This window comes from Equus asinus, chromosome 22 (genome assembly GCF_041296235.1).
Source record: "Equus asinus isolate D_3611 breed Donkey chromosome 22, EquAss-T2T_v2, whole genome shotgun sequence".
Classification (NCBI taxonomy): Eukaryota; Metazoa; Chordata; class Mammalia; order Perissodactyla; family Equidae; genus Equus; species Equus asinus.
The window spans coordinates 46,522,793-46,547,550 of record NC_091811.1 but is presented as its reverse complement, the minus strand read 5'-3'; the positions used below and the strand labels follow the sequence as shown (position 1 = coordinate 46,547,550).

Sequence of the window (24,758 nt, the reverse complement as noted above, 5' to 3'; positions counted from 1 at the left end):
ATTAGAATAAAGTCAGTGTAGTTATTTAACTAATTTTAAGAAAAACTTATACATGATAGTAGGTATTTCCATAAATCTTCAATTTTATAAAAAGATTCTTTAGATTCTTAAAATCTACTATATAGGGAAGAAAGGGCATAGCAGAATTTTCCTATAGTTTTAGCATTCAGTTAGTCTATTTATGTAATTATCAATGAATCCCTAATATAACAAATTAGGTAATGTTTTCTATGATAGCTTTATAAATAAAATACTTCATAATATAAATGGATAGAGAATTTTACTAGCAAGTCTATTCTGATACAAATTTGAATGGAAGCCATGTTGTTTTTTTCTCTCTGAGTTGAAAAGGCTATTAAAAATCATCCTGAAAGCAAAAAAATAAAAACATACTGGAGAAGACCTCAGAAATCATATAGTTCTATTCTACTTTTACCCACAAAGAAACTACAACATAGAAAATATAAGTGACTTTTTCAAGCTTCACAAATACTTCATGGAGAGCTGAGATTAGAAATACTTGATGCTCTTCCCATATGCCACTATGTAACTGCCAATGGAAAGATTGCCAATAGAAAATGACATTTCTAGACGCCAAATTTGCCCATATAAATTTAGAGTAGAAATGCAAAGAGAAAAGGACTGGAAAAAAAGAATTTTTCAGTTACCAATAACTGAGGTTCACGGTGTTCATCCACAGCTGGAAGTCCTGTTATTATTTCTAGTAAAACCTATGAAGACAAAAAAAAAAAAAATCCATTAACATAACACTCAAGATAACAAATAGAAACTAGAAGGAATATGGATCCTGATTATGAAGTCTGATCAATCATTTCCATACACAGTATTGTGTATTTTTGGCATTTAAGCGGAAAGAACACGACCTGTGGTCATTCCTCACCACCCCTCCTTCAAGGACACCCCAGATCCCACCCATCTCCACAAGTAGTTCTTTCCTACAGGCAACTTACTAAATGATCAGCTCCACTTAAAATGTGTTCTGGAAACTCCCACTCTGTTTCCTGTCTTGCAGGGGATTCTTCACAAGAATAATTTTCTCTGGCTCTTAGGAGAATATTATTTTCTAAACCTTAGGCATATCCTACAACCCTGCACCTTAACTTCACAGTGCTATGAAGTTAAATGTCCACATACGAAACATATATGAGAAAATAAGATGAAGAAGCAACCAATTTCTAGAACCACTCCCATACATCTCTCACTCCATCTTAAAAGTTATTGGGAAGAGACTGGTGGATCAGAAAATGCCAAAGCGTATTTCCTTAAAAAATATTTCATTTTTAAAATACGACACAAAAGTGTGTATGTATGACATGATTTATTTTACACACTGATTTAAGTTTCATATTAATTCCTGGGGATAGGATAGCAAAAAATCATTTCTCGCAGTAATTTCAAAATTAATTAAAACATTTTACAAATTGGGAGTTTTTATAACTTGCTCATTTAATTAGAGGTTGAAGTGAACAATTTACATCTTTACATAAAAGAACTAAGCAAGATAGGTATATTCCAAATATTCTACTTCAATTTCAAAATTATAGCCAGAACGACCATTGTTACTAATTATAGACATGAAACTTACCACACCAAAGCTGTAGATGTCAGATTTGGGCGTTATTTCTCCTCGCAAAGCTTCAGGTGCCATATAAGCTGTTGTTCCCATAATTCTGCTAGTCATGACTGTCTGAGTAAACCTCTCAGAAGCCCGTGCAAGCCCAAAGTCAGATATTTTAGCTGTAAAGGCTTCGTCTAGTAAGATATTTGCACTGAAAAAATTTAACGTTTGGAGAAAAAATTGTTTTTCTTTCCAAGTAAGTCAAACTGTTCCTTAGATAGGTGTATGAATATATTTACCTATGTATTTAGAGTACACCATTTTATAATATATGTCATAAAAGCCTGAAATTTGTGCAAGTCAATCTAGAATTCAAATTAAAGAGAAATCATTGTTTTCTTCTTTGTTTCTTGAGGAAAAATTTTAGGAGAATAAAAATGAAATAAAACTGTCCACATTAGTGAGATATTTTCTTTATTTCATACATGATTTATTACATAGTAACTTCTCACAATGTCTCCTAAAGCACCATTCTTGAATCCTAACATTTCTCAATTCATTTAAAGACAAATTTCCAACAGAAGTACCTCAATTATTCTTTTTTTCTGTACTAATGGAAATCTTTCAAAGAGGAAAGAATCTGGGTAAAATTTCTTAATTCATTCCTTATATGCATTCATTCATACTCTCGTACTTTCATTCAACAAAACTTTATTGAGGACTCCCTATACGTTATAGTATTTAAGCTCGGTGCTGGGCATTGGGAGACTCTTTGAATCCTGTCTATGACAAAGGTATATGAATAATTTTAAAAAATCCAATAAGAACCCCATAATGGTGATATTAGGTGCAAAATGCTGAAAGAACAACCACCTGCCTGGAAGAACTGAGGAAAATTTCAAAGAGAGGCACAAAGTGTGCTTAGTCTTGAAGGATTATTAGAAGTTGACGGTTAAATAAGGGAAAGAAAGGCATTTTAGGCAAATGGAGCAATATATACAAAGTGATGAAAACAGAAAAACATATAGTCAATTTCAAGAAGCCGGCATCAACAGAACATGGAGAGAATTTGAACCTTATCCTGTGAACAACAGAATATCAAGTAAAGCTCACAGCAGAGACCTGATGTTACCAGACTTGACTTTTAGGACCATAGCCTGGCAGTGTAGTAGTGAATAGATGAGAACTGGTACAGACTGGTAGAGGGTTGACCGGGAAGGTTTGTAATAAAGCAAATGAGCAATAGTGAGGGTCCAAATAAAGGCACAGCACCAGGGAGAAGTAGGAGGGGAAAATTTTAAGGCACATTCACTAGAACTTTGTAATTACTATGATACAGGGTATGAGAAAGTTCAGCTTGGGAGACAGGATGAATAGTGAGATCATTCAATCAGGAAGAAAATACCGGATGAGGACTTTGGGTTGGAAGAGATGAGTTTGATTTCCGACATGTTAACATAGATGCTGCTGTGGGACATCCAGGTGAGGTGTTTTGAGTATGGAAATACTGCAAATATAGGATTGGAGGCAGATGATACAGATTTGAGAGTCATCCACATACAGACAGCACTGAAGTCAGTATACTATCACTCAGCAAGAATAAGTAGGGTGAACAAAAGAGACAACGAGCTAAGAACATGAAGGAACACACCAGTATGTAAGGAATGGGAGATGGGGTCTTCCCTCTTCTCTAAGGCCAGTCCCTCTACTTGGACTCCTTCCTTCATTCTCAGGAACCTTACTCTATAAATGGTCTCACTGCTCTCTTCTATTGTATCATTTCCCTCTTCCCATAGGCATAAAAGCATACTTTAGTCTTTGCCATCTTAAAAAAAGTTTCCTGAATGACACATGTTTCCAGCTATCACCCTTAACCAGCTAAACGTCTTAAAAGACTTGTCTATACTCACATCTCAGTTCTTGGTCTATACTCACTCTCTCCTCAACTACAACCTGAATTCTAATCCAATTACTACTTGGAAGTAGGTCTCCATAAAGTCACTAATGACCTTCACGGCACTAATCAAATGGTTATTTTTTAGTCTTCATCCTGACCTCTAAAAAGCAATTGACTTTTTAGACTACTCCTTCTTGGGAAACACTCTCTTTCCTTGTTTTCAGGGATACCACACTCTCCTGGTTTTCGTTTTACCTTTCGGCACCTATTTTCTTAGATTCCCTTTTGGGATCATTCTTTTCTACTTGGCCATTAAGTCTCAAAGTTCCTCAGGACTAAATTTTGGGAACTTTTCTTAACGTGTATCTGTCCTTAAGCCAATACAATCATATGACAGCTATTCAATGATCACCCATATGCAAGTAATACAGAAATTTACATCTTTAGCTCAGAATTCCTTCAGCTCCAAACTTGTATACCACACTGTCTAACATCTCTACTTCTGTATCTTAAATGAATCTCAAACACAACATGTATAAGTGAGAATTCACATTCTCCACCCCTCGACCTGGTCCTCTTTCAGTGCTATCTATATAAGCGAATCATTCCATAATCATTCCAAAATGCAATCCTGGAAGCCATAAATCCAAGAATCATCCCTGGCACTTTTCTCCCTTGACCCTTCTGAAGCCAAGATATCGGCAAGTCCTGCCATCTTAATCTCTCCAATCTGCTCACTCCTCTTCATATGAACTGATACCACCAAGACTTCTATGACAGCCTCCTAACCACCCCTTCTTACAAACTATTCTCTACAAAGTGATCTTCTCAAATCTTAAATATGATGCTACATTCCTGCTTATAATTTTTCAATGGCATCTGATTACATTTATGATAAAACTAAAATCCTTACCTTGGTCGATTAGGTCCTACACGACTTAGCTCCCTGCCTACGTCCATAGTTTTATCTCACATCAGTCACCCCTTCAATTTCTGCACTTCAGTCATTCTGTACTTATTTCACTTCTTCTAATTCATCACACTCCCATGTTCCTTCTCAACACTGGTCTTACAAATGCGGTTCTTTCTGTCTAGAATGCTCTTCTCCCCATCTTCTATAGCCACCCTCAAATTGTGCCTACTTTTTCCCTGCTCATTCTTTGAATCTCTGCTTAGCTATCACTTCCTCAGGGAACGCTTCTTTATGCTAATACTATATACTAAATACGATATACTATACACTAAAGTTATATTATTATTTTGTGATTACTTGATTGATAAAACTCTATAAATCTACTGTATAAATCAAACTCTACAAATGCTACTTTTGCTAACTCTGTCATCTACAGCGCCTAGCATATAGTAGGTGCTCAATTAATATTTGTTAACTAAACAAATATGTCAGAAGGAAGAGAACTAAAAAGTACCCATGGGGGATGAAAGTGATTCATAAAAGAGTGATGAGCCAGGAAACGAGAAGGAAAATAATTTCGACAAAGCAAAGGTGGTCAAGAAGAACTGAATAACATGCTATTTAAAAAAAAAAGGTCAAGTAGGATGAATACTAGAAATAGGTTAGCGGGTTTGGAATATAGATGTCCTTAGTGAGAAGAGCTTCATGGGGTGCTCCAGGTTAAGACATGCATGTGAACAGGGAACAGAAAGAGAGCAAACTATTCTTTAAAGATGGTTTTCTGAAAGCTTTTTAACTGTAGCATTTACCTTTTAATATCTCTATGAATATGATGGTTTTCATGTAAAAAACTGATGCCATTAGCTGCACCATGAGCAATCTTGCATCTCATGTGCCAAGAAAGTGGTGGAGTATCATCCTTATGGAGTAAGAAACAAACCAATTAAAAAAAAAAGAGGAGGATAAAAAAATCTACAGAAAATATATAACAGAATATTTTTCTAAGCAAGTTCTGAAAAATACTATATTCCTAAGGATTTAGGACTATCGTTTTTTTAAGTTGTTAAAAAAAATTTCCAAATAACATCAAATGGGGGTTAGCATTTCTTATTTTACAATAGAAAGATATAAGATTATCTTCAAAGTCTAGCCTTGATTGATAATTTTACATTTTAGATTATCACCTAATAGAATGGCAATCCCAGTTGTTTACATATCAACTGTATAATTTTCATAGAGCAGGAAAAATATTAAGATTAATGTGGTTTAAATGATCCTGTCACAAAGTAATACTAGTATTCCAACACAGAAACAGAAAGACAAACAGTCTGATAAACAAACATCTTACCAAGCAAGACAGTCTGTCCAGTAATGACCCATTAGGCATGTAAACATATACTAAGCAGAGGTCATCTCCATCACTTGAGAAACCAAGCAGTTCTACCAAGTTTTCATGTTGACACCTGTGACAAACAATTTTCCACTCAAAATTATTCTGATACATACATACATATAATCCAGCTGTAGGTTGAAATTTATTCAATTTAGAGTTTAACAGAAAAAAAGAGCAAGAAAATAGTGATATGCTATATATCATTATAATGTGATATATATGTTTATAATGTGTTTATATATGTTTATTATAGCTGTTTATAATTTTCTGCAAACAGTTCTCTTTTCACTCAATACTGATGAATATTAGACGCAAAACCTCTTTCTATTTTATAGTAAAACCTCAGTAATTCAGACCAGTGGAACTTGTGATAGTTTGGTTAAGGACTAGGCTGATGTGTACCTTTTTTTAGCACAATTTTCAATAAGAGCACAAACAAGATTTCAAGAAGTCTGTTGAAACTTTCATGACAACCCTTTCAAGAATTCTCTAACACATCCAAAGCACTGATTGACAGATATCTGATCTTCAATCACACCTAATCCACCCATTTCTGATCTTTAATCATGTCTGATTATCCATAACCTAATTTGAGTTTCTTTATATACTAGAGAGTAATAAAACTAAAGAGAGATGAAGTACAACAAAACTGTAGTACAGTAGAAAGAAAACTGGGCTCAGAGTTCAGTCTTAAGTTTCAAGTCCAGCTCTGCCACTTCCTGGATATGTGACCTGTGGCAAGTTAACAAACTCACTGAGCCTCAGCTCCTTTACCTGCTGAATGGGGATAATCATACCTATTACGCAACATGGGTGCTGTGAGAATTAAATGAGCAAACATATAAAAGGGAGGCTAGAAGTACACCTAGAACATGATAAGTGTCCCATTCAAGTGCTTACTCATTTTGTTCATTCAAAATGATCTATAATTCTGGCATTTCACTATTTCAAGTCAGACTTCGATTTGAAATTAGTCTATCCTCATAAATATTTTAAAAAGTGCAAACTAAAACACCAAGTGCTCCATTTTCCACCAAATTGGCACATTTTAAAAATGAGTCAATAACACTTGCTGAGTTTATACTATATACAAGGCACTGGGGTAAGTGATTTACCTGCTTTGTTTTATTTAATCCTCAAAATAACATAATGAGGGAAGTACTATCAATATCCTATTTTACAGATGAGAAAATTAATGAATAGAGAGTTAAAGAAACTTGACAAAGGTCATTCTGCTAGTAAGATCCAGAGACTGGTACTTACTAAAAAACAGTAGTAATGCTCAATGGAGTGAGGGAGCAAGGAAGTTTGAAATTGTAATAACATTGCTGGTAGGAATATAAATTACCATAACTTATCTACAAAGCCATCTGGATATATACTTGCAAAGTCTTTAAAAGTTCATGCATTCCTTTTTTTTTAATTAAATAAATTTTTTTTGAGGAAGATTAGCCCTGAGCTAACTACTGCCAATCATCCTCTTTTTTGCTGAGGAAGACTGGCCCTGAGCTAACATCCATGCCCATCTTCCTCTACTTTATATGTGGCTTTTGCCAAGTGGTGCCGTGTCCACACCCAGGATCCAAACCAGCGAACCCCGGGCCGCGGAGAAGGAGAACATGTGCACTTAACCGCTGCGCCACCGGGCCGGCCCCCAGAAGTTCATGCATTCTGAAGCCGTAATTCATCTTCTGTAACTATTCTGATGAGCTAAGGGGAGTGGCATTTAAAGATTTACATGCAAAGAGACTGAAAGAAGGTTTAATTTGTAATGTTGAAAATTAGAAACAAACCTAGTAACATACCGGTTAAATAAAATATAACCCTCATACATGCTAGAATGTTGTATAATAATTTAAAATGTTTTAAAGTTATTTTATAGACACGGGAAAATGCTACACATACCTCAGGAAGCAAGTTTATTAAAATCTTAGCAATGGTTATCTCCGAGTGATATATTTAAGAGATTATTTTTATTAATTTAAAAATATTTTCTTCTATTTCCCAGATTATCTACTTCCAACAAGTTACTTTTAAGATTGGAGAGTGGAGGTAGGGGCAGGAGGAACAAGTCCTGAAAGCGTTTTGATTTTTTTTTTTATCAGTGTGCATTATTTTTACTGTGAGCAAATTAATTCCAGTCTATTATTTCTTTCTTGAGGTTCAGCAACTAGAATTGGTGATTTATAGCAATGGGTGTAATGATTGTAAATTGGTAAATCCCATTGGTAAATCAGATCAAAAGTTCAAGCTCAGAATCAGACAGATCTGGATTTGCAACCCACTCAGTTCTAACATTTATTGGCTATGTGGTCGTGGGCAAGTTATTTAATGATTCTAAAGCCCAGTAAAAAAAAAGTTGAGGGGAGATTTTAACAATTGTGAGGATTAAATGAGACAATGCACATAAATTATATTGCACAGTGTCTGGCATATCGTATATACTTCGGTATCAATCACTTAATTATTAGAATAAATTTCCTGATTTGTTCCTCCTACTCCTCCTGAGGATGCCCAACAATTTTCAAACATACTGGGTCAATGCCTTCTAAGCATTCTTGCATATAATAAGATTTATGTTTATGGGTTTATGGCTGTTAACTTATATGAAAGGGCATATTATTCTATACTTTTTTTTTGTATCTCTACAATTCATCTCTCATGAATTCTGAGAGCAGGAAACACGATAATGGAAGATAGTTGAAATTCCATGTAACTTCACTATGATTTAAAATAATGACTACTGTTTAATCTACAGGCATGCGAGTATATGTAGTCATAGAATTGTAGAGTCAAAGTTCTTTCAACTCCTCTTATCTAAACCCTTTATTTTAATTTTGTATATTTGAAAATATCACTAGTTCATGGCACACTCTGGTTAAGAAACCAGTTCCCTTACTCCTTGTCCTGCTCTTTCCTACTCTACCATACGCCCAGTTAACTTACTTTGCCATTACTTTTATTTCTTGATCAAACTGTTGTTTCAGTTCTTCGGTGCTAATATCAACCATCTGAAAAAATAAAATAATATACAATATAATATATTATACAGTACAATAACCCCAAGGCTCCTAAAGCTAGAAAAGGGTGCAAGAGATTGTCTGGCTGATCCTGCTTTCTTTAATATTATTCTCCCCATTTTATAGAATAACTGAGAACTAGAAATATTAGTGATTTGCTCAAGGTCCCATGGCTGGTCAGTAGAAGGAAAAGAACCTTATAAACCATGTAACCATACAAACTTCACTGAGTTATTGTGGGAACAAAAAGAAATATTATGAGACTTCACTGCATAAACATTCCAAAAAAAAATTCAGGGTAACAGAAAACATAAGCAAATTTGAAGGCAAAAAGAAAAACAAAACCTACTGAGTATATGACAAACGGTGACTATCTTTACCACATAAATGTGTATTGTATTGACATTTTTAGATTATAATGACAGATCTACAATACAACAAATCAATAAGTAAATGATGAATATGCTAATAGAAGTGGGCACAAAGGACATAAAGAAAAAATTTTTTAATCTTTTTTCCAACTGTATATTTTCTAAACTTTATTTTTTATTTTTTAAATTTCTTTGAGGAAGATTAGCCCTGAGCTAAGATCTGTTGCCAAATCCTCCTCTTTTTGCTGAGGAAGACTGGCCCTGAGCTAACATCCATGCCCATCTTCCTCTGCTTTATATGTGGGAACCCTACCACTGCATGGCCTGCCAAGTGATGCCATGTCTGCACCCGGGATCCGAACCGGCAAACGCCGGGCCGCTGAAGCGGAACGTGTGCACTTAACCACTGCACCACCGGGCTGGCCCCTAAACTTTATTTTCAAATGAGAAAACAATACAAGAAAGTAATTTTTATAAAATTTCTTAGTGTCTTATCATCTAATCCTGATTGTGCATGAAACACTTTGTAGAGCACAACTTCTCAAATTCGTGAATCTCCCGAAATTATATGTATTATCATACATATGTGTACATAGCTATAATTTTGTAGAGATAGGATCCATAGCTTTCAACAAATTTTTAAATGTTAAGAACTACCAGCTTAGAATGATATTTATTTAAAGAAAATACGCACTGAAATAATATATTTCCTAAAGATTAATTTAAAACTTATATAGCACACTAGGGAAAAACTGTTCCTTTAATTCTTTTTATTCCTGAAAATGTAACTTACTGCTGCAAGCTTCTTCACTGCTACCATTCTGTTGTTCACGTAGCCTTTATAAACAACTCCAAAACCTCCCTCTCCCATTTTGTTACCACCGATAGAGATGGGTCGTTCATCAAAGTTATTTGTGACATTCTTCAGTTCATAAAATGAAAAACAGTGAAAACCTATAATGTCAGTAAAATAAGGAAAAAAGTGCTTCAATTAAAAAGAAATTGGTTTTAATAACTTCATTATTTTCTCAATTTGAATATTTTATACATATGCAAATATTTACAATGAATTAGGCATGATGGGGGAGAATAAAACCATTTGTTACATACAAATTTTACACTCTATCTTGAGAATTCTCTTTGGTGGTCCTCCACCCAAAAGTCTAGTCACTTGTTTTCTTTATAAAATGACCCTTTCAAGCTATGTAAATATTTACTTAATTTTTTCATATCTTCTGTGGATATTTGTATGTCCTATTGCCTCTACTCATTGATAACACACTGAATACAATGAAAATGGTGCTTAATAAAAAACACAAAAGAGCCATTGTCAGTGTGTACAAAGAAAAGGAGAGGTTTATTTTAAAGCAGTGATGGACATAATGACAAACCCACTAGTGGAAAGCACTGCAAATGTTACTTACGTGTATCACTGACTTCTAAGCTTCCATTTTCTGGACTTGAGGAGTCAGGTGGCACATAGTTTTGTTCAGGATTCTGCACAGGTATAACAGATGTCCTGTCTTTGCCATAGAGAGCTATCTGTTTCTGCTGAATTGTTATGGCTTCTTTAGAAGGTAGTATATTCACAGTTTTGGGAACAGCATCTGCCAAATGAAATTAAATATGAGTGTCCTTCTATATGAAAAAGTGTTTGTGAAAAAGTTAAACTAGGAACTAGGTTCATTTTACATCATTCCAGTTTCCACATGTTAACCCCATATTCTCACAGCACACACAAGAAGTTACCTAGTAAGAATCTAAGTTTCGATAAAGATGGGTAGAGAGGGTAAGGCGGTGTTTTCAGAGAGGCGTCCATGAACTGCCTGCATTGGAAGCACTGAAGTATTTGTTTACAAACATAGACTTTGAACCCAGTTCCAGAATTCTGAGGATGAGGTCTGGAATAGAGTTGATGAAGCTACATGTTTAACAAGAACCCCAGGTGATTCTTATGCGCACTGAATGGTGAGACCCACTGGTGTAAATGTCATCAAAGAGAAAAAAGTAAGGTTATGAGGTAACTAGACGCTAACCCACTGCAATACAATGTAAGGAAATCATGATCACAGAGTCCCATCGGGGTGGAAGTTGAGAGTGAAAAAAAAGCAAGAGCTCAAAAAAAAAAAAAAATTCCATCCTTATAAACTTCGTATTGGCACAAAACTACCTGACTTTAATAGTGGGATCAGACTCAATCATGAGCCTCCATCTCCTTAGCAGCAAGTCCACCGTGTGCTATGTCTGGGGTGCTTGTTAACGAGTTGAAGAGAGTTGAAAGAATGAAAAGGAGTCTTAAATGTAAGGTTCATCTACTATGAGAAAAAAGCAAGAGTAAGAAGAAATGTTCCTATTTTTTCCATTTGTCTTTCCACCCTAATTGTTGATGCCCTAGGCACACTCAGTTTACCTGGTAGCAAAAGACTCGCAGGGGCAAAAAACTCGTTTTGGACCAAAAGATCCACAAGATCACCAACTGTGCAATTTGTGGTGCCCCAGTCAAACAGTAATTCACAAGTGGGACTTTTTCCAGTTTGAAGTAATGCTTCAAATCTCCTTCAAAGCAAGTAACAAAGAAACAAAATTAGTATGTAAATAGAGTTAACACGAAAATAGGAATTATTCTCCCTGCCCCTGCCTCGCCCACAGAACCTCCTATAATATGAAAGGAAAAGGACAGCAAGAGAACTAGCAAGAATTACGGAGAATAGGAAAGATAAGCTGAAGGAAAAAAGATGCCAAAGATGATGATAACATGAGTTAACATATACTGAATACTTACTGAGTATTTGCTTAGTGGGTTACAGGATGCAGACACATGAACTCCTTTAATTCTCAAACATACTATGAATATCATACTAATTTACTAATGAGAAGGCCAGGTGTGGAGAGGTAAAGTAACCAGCCCATAGCCACACAGCCAATAAGCTGTATCAAAATTGAGGTCCAAATTCAGATCTCACTTGACATAAGGGTGTGCTCTCAACTACTAAGCTATATATAATACTTCCCAACATGACTTACTAACTCGGCTAGCTATATGATTTTTAATAAACCAGCCTGCTTAAAGAAACAGAAGATTCGTAAACTTGGAGAATTCTTCCTTTGATCTTAACTATATTTCAGTTAAATTGAAGGGAAAACACAGATCAGTTTTTCATTCCCATTTCTTTAAAAATCAGGTTTGAAAAGTGACGTTGAAAAATATAAACAACATAGCTTTTTCCGTTTTTCCTCCAAATTTTTTAACAATTTGAAACCTATAGAAAAGTTGAAAGACTAACACCATGAGGGGGCTGGCCCCGTGGCCGAGTGGTTAAGTCCGTGTGCTCCGCTGCAGGCGGCCCAGTGTTTCGTTGGTTCGAATCCTGGGCACGGACATGGTACTGCTCATCGAGCCATGCTGAGGCGGCGTCCACATGCTACAACTAGAAGGACCCACAATGAAGAATATACAACTATGTACTGGGGGGCTTTGGGGAGAAAAAGGAAAAAATAAAATCTTTAAAAAAAAATAAAGAAAAAAAAAGAAAAGAAAGACTAACACCATGAACAATCATTTACCCTTCACTTAGATTCACCATTGGCCAATTGATAACATTTTGCCATGTTTGTGCTCTTGCCCTCTCCCTCTGTGTCTCTATCTGTGTGAGCTTTAGAGCGTAGGTCAGATGCCTTGCAGAATGTCTCACAGTCTAGATTTGTCTGGCTATTTTCTCACGATTAAATTCAGGTTAAAAATTTTGTTAAGGACACTACACAGGTGACAATATGGCCTTCCCACTGTATCTCACCTGGAGGCACATAATGGCAGTTTGTGCCATTATTGGTGAAACAGGGTTTGTTTATCCGGTTGGGGAGGTGTACTTCAGGTTTTTCTCAATAAAAGTACCTTTCTTCTTCATAATTAATAAGTAATTGTGGATAATCTTTGGAAATCTTGCGCACATCTTGTTCATCAACAACCTTTCACCTCGTGGTTTTACCACTCGCTCACGAGCCTTCCGTGAATCAATTACTCATTGGAGGTTCTAAATTGGCAACTTCCTAATTCTATCATTCTTCCAATAATTATTTGCTGCCCTTATTCTATAAAAAAGAGCTTTTTCTCCCCCCACCACTGTTTCAACTATCCTCCAAAAGTTTTTAATAGTAGTATCAACAAACTATCTTCAAAAATTGGCTTTCAAGGTTTAAATTAAGCTTCTTTTAACTAATTTAAGATGTTCATCCTTCATACGAGGAAACATTTCTTGGAAGGACTAATATGGGAGCTAAGGCTTTAGGTTCTTTATCAGGTTAACGCTGAAAATCACAAATAAATTTTTTTCCTCTTGCCTCCAAAGACAGATTTTGACATAGGTTTGGGCTGAAATAACAGGCAAAAATAAAATCTGGACTCATATTTTACACCAAATGAAGCACAGATAAATAGAGAGAAAGAATGGAAGTTATCGGAAGATAGTATTGAAAAATCCTGGCTATGAACTAAGAATTCTGTTCATAGATGTGTACGTTTGCAAGCAACTTTAAAATGTCAATTTGAAGAATTCCCAAAATACACTGTTAAAGTTAACTAGAGATTCACACACTTAGAAGTTCAGGCTCCAGAATTTTGCTAGAAATTCTTATATTCTTATGTCACTTTAATCTGGAAATGACAAGTGTGAGGCACAGTGAACTGTATTTGGCTTGCCAAACAGAATTAGAGTAAAATTGGGACTCTTAAATCTAACCTAAAAACTTATTTGTAAGATCACAATATTAGCCTAGTTGATATATTGGAGAATGAAGGAAAAGTTGCAAGAAAAAAAAAAATAAGGTTATTAATTACCATTATCTCCCCTAGCGAGAGGCTTACTTTCTGCAACATTAGACAGTATTTATACATATTAATCATTCTAGATTGTGATGTAAGAATTTAAAAAGAAAAAGAATGTTATAGGTTACCTTATGTGAAACTGATTGTATCTATCATCACCAGATGGTTTCTTAATAGCTACTGCCAACTTCTTCCATCCTTCTTGAGGATCAATAAAATCTGACAGCTTCCTAATTAGTCCAAGGTTGAGGCAGCGCACATATGTTGATGGGGTGATGGGTTTGTTCATCTTCTATCCCTAAAAATATGGAATATTCTCATTAAAATTTTACGGTAGTTTTAATGATGACATGTAAGCTCACACATCACACTTTGCTAAAACATATGAAATGCTGGCAACTATGACGCCATCATAAAGGAACACTCCAAAGTCAACTAGCTGATAGCCTAAGAAGAAATTAAAATTGTAGTTTATTTGTCTAATTATCCTCTGAGCTTGCTTGCTTTCTCCACCTATAAATATCAATAAAAAAACTGAAGGATTTTTTTTTCTGACACTGACATTTTCCGAGTGAAATTTACACAAAGGAGCAAAAAGTTTACTTTTTCAGAAAAATTCCTGTGAACATACTCAGGAATCAAATCTATTAATAAAAGAGATCTATTTTTCAATTTAAAATTTTTTTTCTCAATCAGTATTTCTTTACTATTAAATATTTATGCAACACTCTGGTAGAAGTAAAAAAAAAATATGTCCTGAAATAATCTGTATACAATTAAAAGATATGGTCTATTCACCACCTTTTCATATAACATGTTCTTTCTTGACTCCTCCACATTTTTTGAGTCCATCAGACTTGCCTCATCACAATTCATTCCCTATTAAACCAAACCCTGTGGTTCACCACTTTACTCTCTAGACAGAAACTTTATTTCCTGTCTCCTTTTTCTTCTGCTACTCCACCCTGGAAAGCTGCAGCCAGGGATAAATCTCACAATTTTATTTGTACACCAGTGCTTCTGAATACAGCTGTAAAGAACTAGATAACTGAGCAGACTGGTGTGAATGCAAATTTATGGGGACCCCCTTTCCACTGGGCCTTCAACACTGCTGTTAATCCTTTTATTGTCTTTGCTCATTACCCTTAGGGACCATTTCACATCTTTACCTTTCTCACATCGTTTTATTTGATCTCCATGTTCCTATTCTCAGCAGGTGGTGACCTTTCCTTCTAATTAATCGAGACAAATAGATTCAGATATTCTTCTGTCAATTATTCTCCTGCTGGGACCAGCCCTGTGGCCGAGTGGTTAAGTCTGTGCGCTCTGCTTCAGTGGCCCAGGGTTTTACCGGTTTGGATCCCGGGTATGGACATGGCACCGCTCATCAAGCCATGCTGAGGCAGCGTCCCACATAGCACAACCAGAGGCACTCATAACTAGAATATCCAACTATGTACTGGGAGCTTTTGGGGAGAAGAAGAAGAGGAAAAAGAAAGATTGGCAACAGATGTTAGCTCAGATGCCAATCTTTTAAACAAAAAAGCAGTCTCTTTGTTTATCCACTTGAATATGGATGTATTACATTAAAAAAATTTATTCTCCTGCTCCCTTATGTATTTTTATTTTTAAAATGCAATATAATTAATTTTCAGAGTAAAGATTATATTCGTGTGGTCCCAAATTCAGAAACTATAAATGAGTAGGCAGCAAAAAGCCCCCCTATATCCTTGGCCTTTTTATTAATATTGTCTTCTCTTTGGCCTTCTTTGACCACCACATCTAAGTGGATCTATCTGCCCTCAACCTAATTATCTTTCCTTATGGCACAATGTGTTTGTAATCGCATATTTATTTGTTTAGTTGCTTACTAACTGTCTCCTCCATTAGACTCTAAGCTCCATTAGTTCAGGGACCATGCTCATTTTATTCACTAACATATAACGAGTGACCACCGCATTGTAGATATTACAAAGCTGTTTTTAAGTGTTGTTAAGTGCTAGGAATAAATGAATTTCTTGCCCCGTACCATGCTGGGTGATTTATTTATTTCACTTAGTCCTCACAGTGACTAAGGCAGTTTTATCATCTCTATTTCATCAAGGTAGCAAGTGAAAGAGCTAGGACTTGAACCCATATCTGACTCCAAAATTCATGCCATATGCCTCTGCTTCTGTAACTCAATGCATTGTTCGTGTCATTCTCTTTTCTAGAAAGACTAGTCATTTCCTTTCATACGTTCATATAGTCAAAAAACATATATCAGGATTGGTACTAAGCGATGGGAGCTATAGAGAAGAGGAAATCTTTGTTTTAAGCTTCTTAGTCTAGCAGGAGATACAACGAGTGATAAATGTTACAAGAGGTGTGTGAAGAGTGCTATGGGGCCCAGAGAAGGAGCACCAAGCTGAGGCAGTCTGAAGGAGGTACAGCAAGACAAAGTTGGGTGGGGTGAGAGGCTGAAAGGATGAGTGAAAAGGAATGAGGATAAACCCAAAAGGAAACTCCAGGCACCAGGAATAGCACAGGAGAGCATGAATTAGGCTCAGGCAAGGCATTTGCTATGGCTGGACCATAGAAGGCACGTCATTAAGTAATAAAGAGATGAGGCTGGAGAGGGAGGCAGGGCCAAACCATCATGTGCCTCATACGCCAAGACCAGCAGTTGAAACTCTACATTAAAAGTTACAGAGGAGCCATTTCAGGATTTCAAGGAAAGCTTTTATGTGATCTTATGTGGTTAAGCGTATTCCTCCCGATAAAAAATTGAAGGGATGTATACTGAGGCAAGGAGAGCACTTTGAAAACTTTGCAGTAATCTAAGTGAGCAGAAAGGAATGCGTGAAAAAAGTATATGGTTGGGGAAAAAAGAGGAGAAAGATTCAAAGATTTAGGAGGCCAAATCAAAATAATTTCATGAAAGATCAGATATTAGAGGGAAAGGAGAGTGTGGGAAACAAAGAAGCTGATTCCTGGCTTTTTCGGCTTGGGCAATTAGGTAGATGATGGAGGAAATAAAGTGTTTAGTTCTGGTCATGTTAAAGGTGAAATATCTACCTCTGGCACTGTCTAGGGGAGTTAGCACAAAGGAGCTGGATATATGCTCTGGAGCCTAGGAGAAGAGGTTTAGGTAAAGAATGTTTGCTATATGAGCATTCTCATATGTTCATATATGAATAGCAGGTTGAAGCAACAAGTAAATGCCTGTTAGAAATATATAGAATGTGAAGAAATGAAAAGAAAGAAGAACTCTTAAAAAGTATTGATAAGTCATGGAGGTAAGAAGAAAACCAGGACAGTAGCAGATTAGAGATTTCTAGGATGGCGGATAGGCTGGTATAAAAGACTCAAAGAGGTCAAATAAATACTGACGGATGTGCTAGATTTGGAAACCAGAAGGCTACTGGGTAACTTAAGAACAGTTTTAGTGGAGCAGCAAGTGAATGGTAGAAATGCATTTTCCAAGAAGTCTGGCTAAGAAGGAAAGAAGAAAGAGAGAGAGGGAAAGAAGGCAGCAGTTTGCAAACTTGGTCTCAGTACTGTTTACATTCTTAAAAATTATTGTGGACTCCAAAGAGCTTTGTTTATGTCAGTTATATCTACCAATATCTACCATTTTAGAAATTGACACTGAGAAATTTAAAAATTGCTTATTAATTCATTTAAAAATAATAATAAATGTACTCCATATTAGCATACATATTGTAATAAAAAATAACTATATTTTCCAAAAGCGAAAGAGAAGAGTGACATTGTTTTACAGTTTTGCAAATTTCCCTAATGTTTAACTTAACAGAAGACAGTTGGATTCTCATATCTGCTTCTGCATTTAATCTGCTGCAATATATCATTTTGGTTGATGTATATAGAGAAAATCCAGCTTCACACAGACATATAGCTGGAAAAGGGAAGAGGTTTTTCTGTGTGTGTGTGTGTGTGCTGAGGAAGACTGCCCCAAGCTAACATCTGTTGCCAATCTTCCTCTATTTTGTATGTAGGTTGCGGCCACAGCATGGCTGAGGAGTAATGTGGGTCTGCACCTGGGATCCGAACCCGTGAACCCGGGCCACCAAAGTGGAGCATACCACTCTTTAACCACTATGCCACAGAGCCAGCCCTGGGAGAAGTATTTTAACAGCCTTCTCACAAAGTAGTAGATATTTTCCTTTGATACTATACTAAAACTTGACAAGAGATAATTTCTTAAAAGTTAGCTGCAATGTGGAATCTAAAACCATATCAGTGAACTCTGTCACATTAAAATTCATTGCTCACTGAATGAATCTTTTACCCATAGGTGATTTTGACATTATGAACTTCTTGAAAGAGACTTGGGGACCCCCATGACCCCCTGAGAACTGTTGGTTTAAGGTTTGTTTTAAGACTTAAGCTTGGTTGAAGACACAAAAGGGATAATGAATTGAGTATAGGTGAAGAGGTCAGCCTAGAACAGAAGGCAGCCTCTTGCTCTGAATCTAGAAAGAGGGAAGCACACGTTTGATTACACATATATTTGAAGGGAGAGGGAGAATTCCCATGCAATGTTGTTTTCTCTGTGAAGCAGGAGGTGAGGTACAAGAATTGCCCAAGAACCTTGAGAGTCATCTGGTAAATGCCTACTATTCCTTCAAGCCTAACGCAAAGGCACTATTGGTCACTGTGATAGTCATCTCTTTTGTTCCAAACTGTCACCTGGTCACTCTTCTATTATAACAATTATATTTTAATATTTATGTGTCTGTTTTTTCTCCTAGAGGGTGTGCTTTCCTGAGCAGGGACCCAACCAAATTCAGCTTTAGCAGCTACTCAAATTACTTGTGCTGAATGAGAGAAAGACTTATGTTTTTAAATTAAGAAATCATATCTGACTATAGATTTTGCAGTTGCTCCATTCACATTATTTTTTCCTTATTTATCCAGATTTCTCTCCACTTTAAGAAGTACAATGTGATTGCCAAAGCTAGTAAAGGTAGAACTGCTTAGTAATCCTAAAAGCTAGAGCTAAAATACAGGGAACTGAGAATAAAACAGTTGATTTTAAGACCAAGGACAAATTCTGTAGCTCTCCTGCACGTAGATTTCCAGCAGAGGTGATGGCACAGGGATACCAGGGAACGGAAGGCCTTCTAACAACTTCTCCATACATATACGCTTGGAAGTTCTACATCTCAGAACGTAAAATTTTTGTTGAAACATGCATTCTATACTACCACCAACACATATTTAGAAGAACATACACCAAAATATTAGCCGTGGTTACCTCTTGACAGTGATTTTTATGGCTGTTTTGTTTTTGTTGGCTTTTCTGCATCTTCAATAATGAAAATAAATTATTTGTGCAGAAAAATTTTAAAGTATCACCTCTTTCAAAGTGTTCAAGATTTTACTTTAGCGCACTTAGGATTCACAGAAGTGGAACAGGATATATTGCTTATAAATAAATAAATAAATATCTCCATGACTACTTTTTCATGCCATTAATTCTCATGGTAAAGAAAAACCATTCATGTTTTCAAACAGGACAACTCAGACAGGAATACAAGGTAAGGTGATAACTGAGAAATATACTTAAACCAGCGTCCACCTGTGGAACCCAATGCCTTCCTACTCATATGCACGTTCACAAAGTACTGCGCCCAAAATAGGAATTCAAAGAATTCCTGTCAAGTGAATTAATAAAGTTTTCAGACTGTGCTTTATTATCACTCTGATCAGAGGGAGAGAGCATAGAGGGGTGGAGGGAAGAGGGACTTTGAAGCGACATCGGCCTGGGTTCTAACACAGCTCTTCCACAAACCAACTGTGACCAGGGTCAATAATGTAATTTCTCTGGACCTTGGTTTCTTCATCTGAAAAACAGAGACGGAAACAGCTAAGAGTTGCTGTAATATTTAAAATCAACAAACGTGAAGGGCCTAATCCTATCAATAATAGGTGATCAAAAACAGATGTGGTGATTATTTTATGGAAGAAGTTATTTTTATATCATATTAAAAAAAGAAATGTGAAGAGTTGTATTTAAGCTCAATTTTCAGAATAGTGGTGAGGGGATACTGAGAAAATGGAAATAAGAGGACTGGGAATATAGCTAAGCGTTTCAGATGGTGGTAGGTCTTATTTTTCAAGTATAGTATGTTTAATATGTTTATAACCGTCCTAAAATACATTATTCACTCCCAAGCTTTCTTAAGCAAAATATGCTTGACAACCATTAATCTTTATTTCTGGAAAACTCAAAATCATCTTTATGAGCAAAAGCTGGTGATACCTTCCAGACCTATTAAATTATATAGGGCTGCCCTTCTCAAACTGGGATCTGTGCTGGTATGCCATAGATTAGACATAACACATCATTCTTAAACATTGTTTTAACTCAATGGTAAGTTATTTAAAATGCTTTGTCTATATTAAAAATATTATTCATTCATCAAATATTTACTAGGTATCTACTTGTGCTATTGATCCCTGGAGATAAAGCATTAGGAAAACAAGAAAAAAAATAACTGAACTCATGGAGCTTATATTCTAACAGAGGAAGACAGGCAATAAGCAAATAAACTTGACAGTACGTTAGATGGTGCTAAATGGAGTGGAAAAAAAATAAACAGAGAAGGGGTTTCAATTTTAAATAAGGTAATCAGAGTAGGACTCAATAAGAGGGTGTCATTTGAGAAAAGGCTTGAAGAAATGAGAAAGCCACAGAGAAAGGATTATCTGTGGGAAAAGTTTCTGGGCAAAGAAACAGTAACTGCAAGGGTCTGAAGTGGGCCCACTGAGAAAGAGCAAGGAGACAGAGAGACTGGAGAGGAGGGAGCAGGAAAGTAACAGATTAGATGAGAGAGGTAAGGGGCCAGGTCTCCTAGGGCCCTGCTGACTTTGTTTATCCTGAGTGAGATGAGAAGAGAGTGGAGGTTTTGAGGACACTGGGGTTCCCGCTGAGAATAATGGATACTGGAGGAAGGGCAGAGAAGCAGGGAGAGACCAACCAGCAGAGCACACCAATAATCCAGGTGGGAGGTGCTGGCAGCCTGGACCAGAGTGGGAGCAGAGAAGGTGCCAAGTCCTGGAATGATGGATGTTTTCTGAGGTAGAGCAAATAGAAACCTATGTGCTGATGTGAAGGGTGGGAAGATGGCACCAAGGTTTTTGGCCTGAACAAGTTTCCTGACATTTACTGAGATGGAGAAGACTCCGGAAGGAGCAAATTTGGCCCGGAAGATCAGGAGCTCGGTTTGCACAGGCAGAAAAGAAACTTCAAATGAATGTTTAGTATGCAAACTGCAGAATAAAATAAATCGGAACTGACAGACGTCTTCAAGGATTAACCCCCGAAATGGAAAAGGCAGAGTTTAATATTCTCTGCTCTTAGGGCTCCTTGGGCAGATACGTTTTTGAGACACTAACAGAGCTATGTGTTCCCATTCTAAATAGCTAAAGCGCTTTCTCGCTTTCTCCTGGTCTGTCTTTCATCCCTTTGCTGCTTCTCTTACTTCCAGGCTGTCAGGTCCACTTTTCCCATCTGATAACGCACTTATCTGATCCTTACAACCCCTCTCCACTTTCTAATTTCCTGTAAGCTTGAAAGCCGGAGAACAAGCTAATTAGAATCCCCCGAAGGCTCAGAATGCTTTCCACGCCACGAGCATCTCCGCCGGTGCTGGCCTCACTTCCTGGTTCTCAGGAAAAGAGATTTCATTTCGTAAACGGGTTCTCGGAACACAGCGCCTGGGAGTGGGGAAACCTGAAGCGAGGTCCGAAGGAGCTGGCTGGACCAACGGCTGGGGCCGCCTCCCCACGCCCCAGCTCCCTCCTCAGCTCCCACTAACTTTCGGATCCCCAGGCACCCACCCAAGCCTTTATCCCGGAGCAAGCTCTGCGCACTCGACCTACTTCCTCTCTAACTCCTCTCACTTTGAAGCAAAGGCGACTTTCCTTCCGAAAGGGTCCGTGGAACAGAGGGACGGACGCCGGGGCGCGGACCTCGGAGCACCTGCGCCGAAGGAGGCGTGCACGGCCGGAATCCCTTACCTGCCCAGGTGCGAGGCACGGGGGGCGGGCGGGGCGCCGCCGGGCTAAGCCAGAGGCCGAGGAACCAGCTCACAGGCCAGGGCCGGGCCGGGGCGGGGCCAACCCGGCAGGCCCCGCCCGGGCCCCGCCCCCACCCCCACCCCCGTTCTCTTCCTCTTTGCGCCTCCAGGCGGCTCCACATCGTGAGAAATTCCAAGTCTCGCGTAAGGCACTTCTTTAAGTGGGAGCCTGCCCCTTTAAATACGCCTCGGTCGGAGGCCGAATAGTTTCAGGCTTCCGGGCATGCGCACAGCATTGCGCCGAGGAATGCCTTTACCTGGACGTGAGGTAGGCCGACTCAAGATTCTTGCGCGATGTGGGGCTTGTGTGTGGTCGGATGACAAGGTTGGCATTGAGACCCCGACCCTTTGACCCCAAAAGGAGGGCCATGTAGGCTAGTATCGCGCCCTGGGACAGGCGGGGGTGGACAGGGAGCAGGGAGCAGAAGCAAGTGGAGCTGCTGGCGGTGTGTGGGGGTGCTTTTGGACGCTCCAGGAGGCGGCGCCGCCGGAGACTTTAGTGCAGCGGGTTGGGGGCCGAAGTAGGACGTAGGAGTGAGTTCGGCGGAGCTTCGGCGATTGGTGAAGGAAGCGCATGAGGGAAGAGGCGCCACCTTCCTCCGTTTCTAACGTCTTCCCAGCATCTGTCGTCAATCAGCAATTCCCCAACCTTGGGTCAGCCAAACTACCCTTCTCCCCTCTGCCCCGCACCCTCGTCACCAAATCTGTTGCTTAGGAACACTGCAGTTTTCTGCTTTACTCCACGTGGGCTCCTTGGCTGCCCTCCAGCTTGGTTCCACTCTTTTACTAAGATGCTTGGTTGTCCCCTATTCTCCCCAAGTGGTTCTGCCTATTCCACTAGCTTAGAATGTCTTCATAACTTCTCATTTTTGGGGAAAGAGTAAATCAGTATTCTTTCCAAGGCCAGTCCTACAACTATGCCCTTGATCACATCGCTTTGCAACTCCTGTAACTCTTCATCGCATTCATCGTGCTCAGTGCCATCAGTCATCTTACTAAAGCATCTTTTTGGATTGTGTCATTTTCCTACGCAAACACTTCCAGTGGCCATCCTTTGACCACTCAATGGATTCTAAATCTTTGACATGGCATTTAGTGTCTTACATAGTTTACACTAATCCAGCTGTATTTTCCAGAACTATTCTAGAAAGCTTTTTCTTCTACTGCTGTGTATCTGGGCTGTTCAGTTTTCTCTAGCACATGGTATATTTCGTTTGCACATTACTTATGATATGTCTCTGCCTCATTTCTGGTTTTTGAACCGTTTTGAGGACTTAGTTGGCTACTTCTTGCATTGTGCTTTTACTGATTATCATAGGCAAAAGTGATCTTTCTTTCTTCCTCTTCAGCGCTTATTTTGTACTGGTTGTGTCATTTATTCAACAATCATTATTGATTGTGTGCATACTATGTGCTTAACAATGTTCTAAATTGGAGAATAGACAGAGTCCAGAATCTTAGAAGTCTTTGGAAGCCAAGGTAAATAACTGGGATTTTATTACAAATGTAATTAGAGGGTTTTAAAACAGGGTTATGTTATGATTTAATTTACCTTTTAAGTCAACATTGTGACTGCTATGTGGAGAATGGACTATGGTGGACTAGTAGTAGAAGCAGAGATTAGAGGCCTTCATTTTGTATAAGAATTTCTGGAATGGTAGTACTAAAGTAGAGGTGGTGAAGGGACAGCAGGAATAATCAGAGAGCCAGATACTTAAAGTTGATGCAATTTTTGGTGATGAGAAAGTAAAAACTACGACCAAGATGAAGTGGAAGTGGGTCGAGGTTGAGACTGAGGAACCAAGGGACCACAACATTAAATGGATGATCCAAATGGATGGTCATGGAAGTCGTGCTGGATAGGAAGACAGTGAACCAGGTGTTAAAGTCATCAGTGAATGAAGTAGAGTCAACCAGGGACCAGAGAAAGAATGACAGCAGGTGGTAGAGCCTGATGGCATGAACTTCAAAGGAACTGGGATTTTGGGAGGTAGAGGAAGAAGAAATGGTTTGGAAGGAGCAGTGGCAAACAGAGAAAATATTTATACCCTCCAGGTCCTAAGTTAGGTGGGTGTGAAAGGAAAAATAGCCTTCACTTGAGAGGACTACAGAAGAAGCCTGAGGAAATAGCCAGATTTCAGTTAGGGCAAGAAACTAAGGCGACTGTAAGGGAAATTAAGGAATGAACAGAAATCAATATATCTGTATATGTTCCCTAGGAAATTGGGATATAGAAGATTTGCAGTGATTTCTACATGGTGTAGTAGAAAGGCTGGAGGTGGGTTTGCTAAATTGGTTCAGATTGGTAGAATACCCTGTAGAAATGGGATTAAGGTCCAGATGATAATAACCTGGAGAGTGTGGTTAATGCAAAGAACTGAGTAGCATGGTGCCCCTGGGCATTTTATCTTTCCTGTAGCTCCATCTGGTATGGTAGCCATGGGTTGTGTGAAGGGTGAGTAAAGTCTTCCTCAGAGGATTATTCTCTCGTCTACTGCTTCACTAAGATCTGTAAGGGTTTCATCTCTCTGATGCCAGTGATATGACTGGAATTTTCCTCTGGGTCAACCTCAAAAGTTTGTATCTGTACAAGTTTGTAAATGGGCTTTCAAGAAGGCTGAAGCTCCAGGATTAACTTAAGCCTACCTTAGAGCATAATTGTATTACAGGTTGGTA

General features: G+C 38.0%; 2 protein-coding genes across 8 annotated transcripts in view; one reads left to right on the top strand and one right to left on the bottom strand.

Annotated features, from left to right (window-relative positions):
* Positions 1-22,149, bottom strand: part of IRAK4 (interleukin 1 receptor associated kinase 4) — a 28,490-nt gene extending 6,341 nt beyond the window's left edge. The window contains exons 1-10 of one of the 4 annotated variants that reach the window (XM_014836298.3): positions 22,024-22,149; positions 14,124-14,293; positions 11,584-11,729; positions 10,598-10,780; positions 9,967-10,127; positions 8,729-8,793; positions 5,738-5,852; positions 5,199-5,308; positions 1,607-1,790; positions 669-731 (exon numbers count right to left, since the gene is read on the bottom strand). In XM_014836298.3, the coding sequence (XP_014691784.1) occupies positions 669-731; positions 1,607-1,790; positions 5,199-5,308; positions 5,738-5,852; positions 8,729-8,793; positions 9,967-10,127; positions 10,598-10,780; positions 11,584-11,729; positions 14,124-14,284 (1,188 nt within the window). In that variant the 5' untranslated portion in view covers positions 14,285-14,293; positions 22,024-22,149. Of the gene's footprint in view, positions 1-668; positions 732-1,606; positions 1,791-5,198; positions 5,309-5,737; positions 5,853-8,728; positions 8,794-9,966; positions 10,128-10,597; positions 10,781-11,583; positions 11,730-14,123; positions 14,294-21,843 lie in introns of all 4 variants that reach the window. The other 3 variants (XM_044755557.2, XM_014836299.3, XM_044755556.2) reach the window with 3 other exon arrangements.
* Positions 21,899-24,758, top strand: part of PUS7L (pseudouridine synthase 7 like) — a 30,998-nt gene continuing 28,138 nt past the window's right edge. Inside the window, exon 1 of one of the 4 annotated variants that reach the window (XM_014836296.3) lies at positions 21,899-22,031. Coding sequence is in view for 1 of the 4 variants with exons in the window: in XM_014836294.3 (XP_014691780.2) it covers positions 22,400-22,407 (8 nt within the window). In the remaining 3 variants the exon portion in view is untranslated. Of the gene's footprint in view, positions 22,032-22,215; positions 22,408-24,758 lie in introns of those variants that run through there. The other 3 variants (XM_014836295.3, XM_070495053.1, XM_014836294.3) reach the window with 3 other exon arrangements.